This window comes from Pteropus alecto, unplaced genomic scaffold (genome assembly GCF_000325575.1).
Source record: "Pteropus alecto unplaced genomic scaffold, ASM32557v1 scaffold224, whole genome shotgun sequence".
Lineage (NCBI taxonomy): Eukaryota > Metazoa > Chordata > Mammalia > Chiroptera > Pteropodidae > Pteropus > Pteropus alecto.
In genome coordinates this window covers 4340276-4347854 of record NW_006436289.1, presented here as the reverse complement: position 1 = coordinate 4347854, position 7579 = coordinate 4340276, and the positions used below count along the sequence as shown (strand labels likewise).

At 54.1% G+C, this 7579-nt stretch overlaps 1 protein-coding gene across 1 annotated transcript in view; it reads right to left on the bottom strand.

The window, feature by feature from the left end:
• Positions 1–753: 753 nt before the first annotated feature.
• The window catches only part of DRD2 (dopamine receptor D2), a 12313-nt gene continuing 5487 nt past the window's right edge, over positions 754–7579 (bottom strand). Inside the window, exons 3-8 of the mRNA XM_006912803.2 lie at positions 7470–7567; positions 6329–6465; positions 4976–5166; positions 3961–4047; positions 2138–2465; positions 754–947 (exon numbers count right to left, since the gene is read on the bottom strand). Of these exons, the coding sequence (XP_006912865.1) occupies positions 754–947; positions 2138–2465; positions 3961–4047; positions 4976–5166; positions 6329–6465; positions 7470–7567 (1035 nt within the window). The remainder of the gene's footprint in view (positions 948–2137; positions 2466–3960; positions 4048–4975; positions 5167–6328; positions 6466–7469; positions 7568–7579) is intronic.

Genomic DNA, 7579 nt, shown 5'->3' with positions numbered 1-7579 from the left:
TGACATATGCTAAGAGAAGGGGTATATACGAGTCCGTCAGGAGGCAGCAGAGTGGACTTAGGGGTGGGGTTCCTCTCCCCACAGATCCTCCTGAGGCCCCTCCCTCAGGGTGGAGCAGGTCGGGACTCACTGCTATGGGGAGTAGAGGCTCCTGTTGGGCAGGAGAGGGAGCAGAGATATTTGGCTTGGGCTTCCCTGGGGTTCATCCTGTGGTCTGGTATTTACATGGGTCTCCCTAGACTCAAGTTACCTGGGGCCTTGGCAAGAGCTCTGGCTTCCCTGGTCTGGGCTTTATGGGCTGTGAACTGTCCATTCCCCACTCCCCGCCCCTGCTCACTCCTCCAGTACAAACCTGTGAAGACCAGGCCAAGCCCAACAGAGGTCACAGCCTCTGAGCCCTGACTCTGGCCCCAGCAACCCCAGAGGCCCCAGAAAAAGGTCAGCGAAGGCGATTGCGTCTTTGGTGCCAAGGAGAGGAGGCCTGGAAGTGGGATGGGGGCTCTGTGAGCTGCCCTGAGCCACAGGGTCCAGCCCAAGGGCTGACGCCGTGCCTGACTCTCTACACTACCCCGGCAGAGAGAGAGTGTGCGGGCAGTGAGGGGCGTGGTGCCAAGCTAACACTGCAGGGCCCGCCGGGCAAAGGGAAGGCCGAGTCCACCCAGCGCCCTCCTGCCCACGGATCTCAGGGACTGAGGCCGGGCTGGCCTGGGCAGGGAGGCAGGCAGCAGGCTGCTGTGAGGGTGGGCAGCAGGGTCAGCAGTGGAGGATCTTCATGAAGGCCTTGCGGAACTCGATGTTGAAGGTCGTGTAGATGATGGGGTTCACGGCGCTGTTGACATAACCCAGCCACGTGAAGGCGCTGTACAGGACAGGCGGGATGTTGCAATCACAGTGAATGTTCAGGATGTGCGTGATGAAGAAGGGCAGCCAGCAGATGATGAACACGCCTGGCAGAGAGGGTGGCAGTCAGGCTGGCCTTGGGCCAGGGAGAAGCTGGACTGGGAAGGCACCCGGACTGTGAGCTGCAGACCCTGGCCCAAGCTTTGGAATATACGCTCTCAGCCAGACTGACATCTGTCCCACCCACTCTGCCGCACTCAGAGCTACCAGCTAGGGCAGGACCCTTGGTATGGAGGTATTGTGTGCACGGAGTGGCCCACCGGGGGTCCCTGGGGATAGAGAGGTGCCCAGGAAGGGCAGGGCCACACAACAGAGAGAGACCCTGAGGACTGGAGCAGAGAGCCTGGCTTGATCCCTGCTCCGTCACTCCCGGCCAAATGATCAGTAGTCTGTCCCTTAGCCTGCTGCGACAGTGTGCTCTCATTTGTAAAACGAAGATAATTATACCTGCGCCACTCACAGCACAGGACAGTCGAGAGGTAAAAGGGATGGCAGGTGAGGAGAGTGTCACACACTACTACCCTGGGCACCTCATGGGAGACAGGGTCACATCAGTCCCTCCTGTTCCCAACCACTCATAGCAGTTCAGCTCTTGATTTTTGACTTTTTATCTGGTTTTCCGGGTAATTTTATTGGAAAGCCTTGCCTTGCTGCCAAGATCAGTCCCCCTCCCGCAGCTCTGTTTTTATTATTCACAAGGTCTTGGTTGAGCTCGAGTGAACTGAATTTCTCAATTCCTCAACAATAATAATATTAACGAAGACCATAACGACAACACTCACCTGCGTGTTTAGCAGTTTATAAAATGCCTTCACCACCATCTATCATTTGGTGACCACAACCACCCTGAGTAGTAGCTTTTACTCCTCTGATGGCACTAAAGAGAGAAAGGGACTTGCCCACGGTTATGAGGCTCTGGGGGGTCATTATGGTAGACTGGTCAGGTCACAGATTCTGGAGTCAGACTGCCTGAGTTTAAATCATGGGTGCTCCGTGGTCAAGTTATAGGACGACTCTAAACCCCAGCTGCCCCATCTGTAAACTAAGCATAATTATAGGATCTACCTAATAGCGTGCATCAATGGGCTTGACCTGGGCCTGAGAAAGTGCCGGTCTCGTGACCCACCAGCTACGGTTAAGAAGGGGGTGGCAGGTAATGGAACCTGCAGTGATGGGTCCTTCCCTCAGCCAGGATCGGACAGAGCTGGGCTGTGGCCAGCAGCCAGGGCCGACTCACCGAGGACGATGGCGAGCATCTGGGTGGCTTTCTTCTCCTTCTGCTGAGAGAGCTTCCTGCGGCTCAGGGTCTTGAGCGAGGTCCGAGTTTTGCCATTGGGCATGGACTGGATCTCAAAGATCTTGGCAATCTTGGGGTGGTCTTTGGCATGCCCATTCTTCTCGGGTTTGGCGGGGCTGTCGGGAGTGCTGTGGAGGCCATGGTGGGACGGGTCGGGGAGGGTCAGCTGGTGGTGGCTAGGTGGGATGGGGCTGTACCGGGTCCTCTCAGGTGGGCTGGTGCTGGAGAGCATCTCCATCTCTAGCTCCTGGGCTCGGCGGGCAGCCTCCTGCATGAGGAAGAGAGCTCTGGGTAAAGCCAGTCAAGTTCTCAGGCATCAGGCACCCAGCCTCACTTGGCCTATCTGGCCACACCCAGCCCTTCCCTATCCCCCTCTTCAGACTCCAGAAAATGCCATAGGTCACTATGCCAGAGAGGCAAGGAGGATGATCACTGGGAGGCAGGGACTGGCTGGATATAGGACCCAGGACCCATGGCAGTCCCTGCCTGCAGGGTCATCCCAGGCCCCCTTCCCAGAGCAATCCTTCAGCAGCCTCAGTAATCCCACAACCATTTTGTGGGGGCTTACTGCCCAAGCACTTCTCTTTTATTAACTGAGTAACATTTATAGAGTGCCAGGCACCAAGCTGGCTGCTGGGGATAACTTACTGATTGACATTCAGTGCCTGATTGATGTTCAGTGCCTGCCTCCAGGAGCTCATGCTCTAACTGCATAGAGGGCACCCCTGTTCTTCCTGCCAAGCTAACCCTGCACTCACATGTGGGTTCCATTTCTCCTAGTAGACTGATCCAGGTGCCAAATGTCCCTTGGTCCCCACATTTGCACGCATGGCCCTCCCATGTTCTCCCCTCGATGCTCCTGTTCCAGGCCTGAGCTGCCGAAGTGCAGCCTCACCATATGCCCAGGTGATATAACTGGGATGCTACTTCAGTCCCAATCCTGAGTCCCTGCTTTGGCACCTATCTCAAAAACAACTCTTTGAGTCCTGCTCGTGCTGTGCAGGTGAACGGTGAGAACCCTGTTTCTTGAGGACACCTGAGCTGGAGTTCACGAGTGGCCCTGGGGGGGTTCCCTGGCCCTCCCAGGGGATGGGACACCTGCTGCCTGGACCCTGATGCTACTACCACTGGGTAAAGCCGAGGGTCTGCTGTGCTTCTGCATCTCTGGGCTCTACACAGAGGCTGCGCTTAACTGCCGGCCCTGCGGCTGCTCTGCTCCCTCCGCTCCCGGCACCCAGCCTCCAGCCCCTGAACCTGCCTGTGGTAAGGCAGCACATGGAAAGCACGGCAGAGACGTGGATTTCAGAGTCGCATAAGTTTAGGCTCACTGACGAACTGTTTAGCCTTAGATAAGTTGCCCAACCTCTCCGAGCCTCTGTTTCCTCTTCTGTAAAGTGAAGATCGGTAAGACTTACCTCCCAGGGTTGCTCTTAGGATTTGATGAGAAAATATGAACACTGGAGGCATTTAATTAATGGTAATAGCCATTCTAATTATTTTTATCATGTTATTATAGCCAAGTCCTTTCTCCCAACCATTTTCTTGTACTAGGGGTGGCTCGCTGTGTCTTGCGGAATCAAGCTGCCTGGCTCCATGCCTGTTGTGAGCTGTGCATGCTGAGTCTGGCCTCAGCTGAGGCAAAGTGGGGATCCCAGGATGTGCTTCTCCCTTCGACCAGCCAACGAGGTCTCTGAGAATCATGGCAGGTGGGTTTCCCTAGGGGCAGAAAGACCTGGCTCTGTATCCCTGGCCTGAACACTTACCACTCTCCGCCTGTTCACTGGGAAACTGCCATTAGACTTCATGATAACGGTGCAGAGTTTCATGTCCTCAGGGTGAGTGCAGCTGCCCTGTGGAGGGAGCCAGCACACTGGTCACAATGGGGAGTAGAGTGGGGACAGGAACCAAGTGTGGGGTAGTCAGGTTGGACATAGGGTCTCAGAGAGGGCAGAGAATAGGAGGGCGGGGGCCTGAGGAGGCAATCACAGCAAAGGAGGTCAGTACTGTGATGAGAATAGGTAGGCAGGACGAGGGCCAAAAGGGCCCTGACTTTTATGGAGCACTTGCTAAGCGTCTGGCACCATGCCAGGCATGCTCACATCCCTCTCACATAGAATCCTCGAGACCACCCTATGAGGTCGGTATTATTATTCCCATTTAGCAAATGAGAAAACTGAGGCTCAGAGAAGTTAAGCAAGTTGTCCAAAGTCACTCAGCAAAAAGTGGCGGTGGTAGGATTTGAACCCGCTGTGTCTTACCCCAAAGCTCTTGTTCTTTCTGCGCCCACATACTGTCTTCCTCAGGGGAAACTAAGCACAGCGGAGAATTCATAAGACATGAGGGGGGTGATGAAAGAAGCGCAGAGGAGGGAAGTAGGAAGGAGGAGGTGTGCACAGAGGGGAGGACGGAGCGTGTGAGCGGTAAAGGAGACGGGATGGAGGCATCAGTGGGAGGGAAAGGGGGACAGAGGGGCCAGAGTGAGGAAAAGAAAGGCGAGATGCCCAGAAGGGTGCCACAGACCGCTGCATTCAGACGAAGATCTCCAAGCAAAGACTCCTCCTCCCAGGTCTTCTCCACCACCGTCCCCACCCCCCACTCCTGGAGATCTGAATCGCTCCCCTGAGGTCCAGGCCTTCGGAACCTGCCCTTCCCCGCTCCTCTGAGCTCCCCCAGCCTGGACCCCCTCCTGCTGTGGTGTCCCAGACTCCCACTGAGCATAGGATGAGTCCCCCTAGTATGGTTAGGTGGGGACACTGGACGGGAGGGGCATCTCAGGACCTTGAGTGGGGCCTTCAGGTTGGCCCTGAAGGCCCGGCTGCTGCGCTTGGTGTTGACCCGCTTTCGGCGCCTCCGGAGGACGATGTAGATCTTGATGTAGACCAGCAGCGTGACGATGAAGGGCACGTAGAAGGAGACTACGGACGAGTAGACCACGAAGGCAGGGTTGGCGATGATGCATTCGCTCTGCTCTGGAGGAGAGAGAGCCCCAGGCGGGCAAGTCAGCACCATGCTGTGGAGGCTTTATCTCCTTCATAGGATGAGGAGCAAGGTTACAAAGACTATACCAGATGTCTAAGTTTGCCTGGAAATGTTAAATGCAAATAAATGCACGGCATAAATCAGAGTGTTAAAAACACAACTGTGAGCGAAAAGCTAAGCTGTGATTGACTGCTCTCAAGTTTTTCCATTAATGTTCCCTTGTTACTTTGTTGTTAGTTCTGTCTTTCGATGAGCATGTAAGTGGAGCCAGGTGTTTGGAAAAAATGCACAAAGAAAATTGTTTTAAGAGAATAAGCCATTATTTTAGCCTTTCCTATGTATTGGGGCGAGGTCTGCCACCCTTTAGTTTTAGGAACAAGATCACTGGGTCCTGTTTGTTGAACTCGCTTGTGCTCCACTGTGTTTTCAAGCTCCCTTCCTGGTCTAACAGATGTCTGTCCTCTATCTCGGGACTCTACCCTTCCAGGTTAATCAGAGCATATTTAGGACTTAGAGTCCTAAATATGGAGTTAGATTGTGGACCACACACTTCCACAGCTGCACTGTGTCCTATAGTCCTGTAATGGTCTCCAGAAGTGACCTGCACTGCTCTCGCCTCCTCGATGGCGGTCGCGGATGGCATCTGCTCTGTCTAAGATTGCCTGGCACTGGACAGTCCTCAGTGCAATAGCCTTCTACTTCTTTCTACCTTTTCTGCCCCAGGTGGCTGAGACCTGGCCTGGGCTCGGCCGGCCCTAGGGTTGCAATCTCATTACACAAATAGCATCGTCAGAGATGACAGAGGCCCAGTATCCTCTCCCCATGTGTGCGTACATATGCACACATATGCAGTTTGTGAGACTGTCTGGTCTGCTTCACTCCAATAAACAAAATCGAAAATGGCCAGACATCCTCCTAAATCATTATCCCCACTCCTCATCCAACTCCATTGCACCCCAGGCCATTGGTCCTCTCTGACCCAGCCAGGTACAACACGGAGTCCGACTTAGCCCAGGAGACCCAGCCTGGCCTCAGTCAGGGGTGGCGAACAGGCCCCCAGTGTCCCCACATCACCTCAGCACCAGGGGCTCAGCCCCCTCAGGGTCCTGCACAAAGGCCAGCTGAGCTCCCGCAGATGGAGGCAGAGCTCACCTGTGTGGTTGAGTCCAAAGAGCAGGGGGCAGGAGATGGTGAAGGACAGGACCCAGACGATGGCGATCATAACAGTGACTCGGCGCTTGGAGCTGTACCGTGTGTTGTAGAGCATGGGCATGGCCACAGCTGTGTACCTGCAAGGGCACAAGGCGGAGGGACCCCTCACTCCACGACATGTACACACAAGAGGTACCCCTCTCCTTGGGGATGGACAGTTGGTCCACCTCCATGAAGCCCGCCGACCCCTGACTCAGACAGTGAAGACAGTTGGTACTTCCCAATTAACTGCTTAATGACCGACTGGCTACTATTTAATCCTGGACCATGTCCATTACTCCAGTCTCCCTTCTTGGATTCTAGGCTTTGTAAGGGGCCAGTGCTTGGGTGTTTGTGCCTTTGAAATTGTACCCACTAAACCTGTGCTGGGCTCATAGAAGACGGGAGTGTTTGTTAATGGGTCGGTAGCCAGGCCCCTCAGAGCAAGAGTTAAGCCCCGTTCAGCAGAAAATAAAAGCAATGGTAATTGTGTACAATCCTTCATGCTTCTCTACCCAGCACTTCTCATACATTTGCTCGTCTCATCTTCTAAGAATGCTGCAAGGGGTGTAGGGCCAGGGCCTACCGTGTGTACAAATTAGTGAAAGTGTCCAAGGATATTGATTAGCAAGGAGAGCTCAGCCTGAGACTCCTTGGCCATATGCCCTGTGCTGGACATAAAATGCATAGTCAGACACTATAGCTTCATGTGGGCAAATGTCATCATCCTTGGCTTCAAGACAATAAAACTAGGGTTCCCAGAACTTCTATAATCTACCCAAGGTCACCTAAATAGAATATGATAGAGCTAAGGCTTCGGTCAAAATAAGGTGCATTCTCCTCTATATTAGTCACCGTCTGGATATTCTTGGTAACATCACTGTCCATAAGATGGTACTCTCCCAGGCAGCGCATATGAACCCACACATGTGCACATGCATACATGTACACACACATACACACATGCACACAAAAACACATGGACTCGCGGGCACACAGCCAGCCACAAAGCAGCACAGGCAGAGCCTGACATGGAAGGAGAAGTAGGGCAGCCCGAGAAATGAATGGCCTGGGTCACCTATCCCGCCCTGGCTGAGCTCACCTGTCGATGCTGATGGCACACAGGTTCAGGATGCTTGCTGTGCACATCATGACGTCCAGAGTGACGAAGATGTCACAGTGAATCCTGGTGAATTTCCACTCACCCCACCC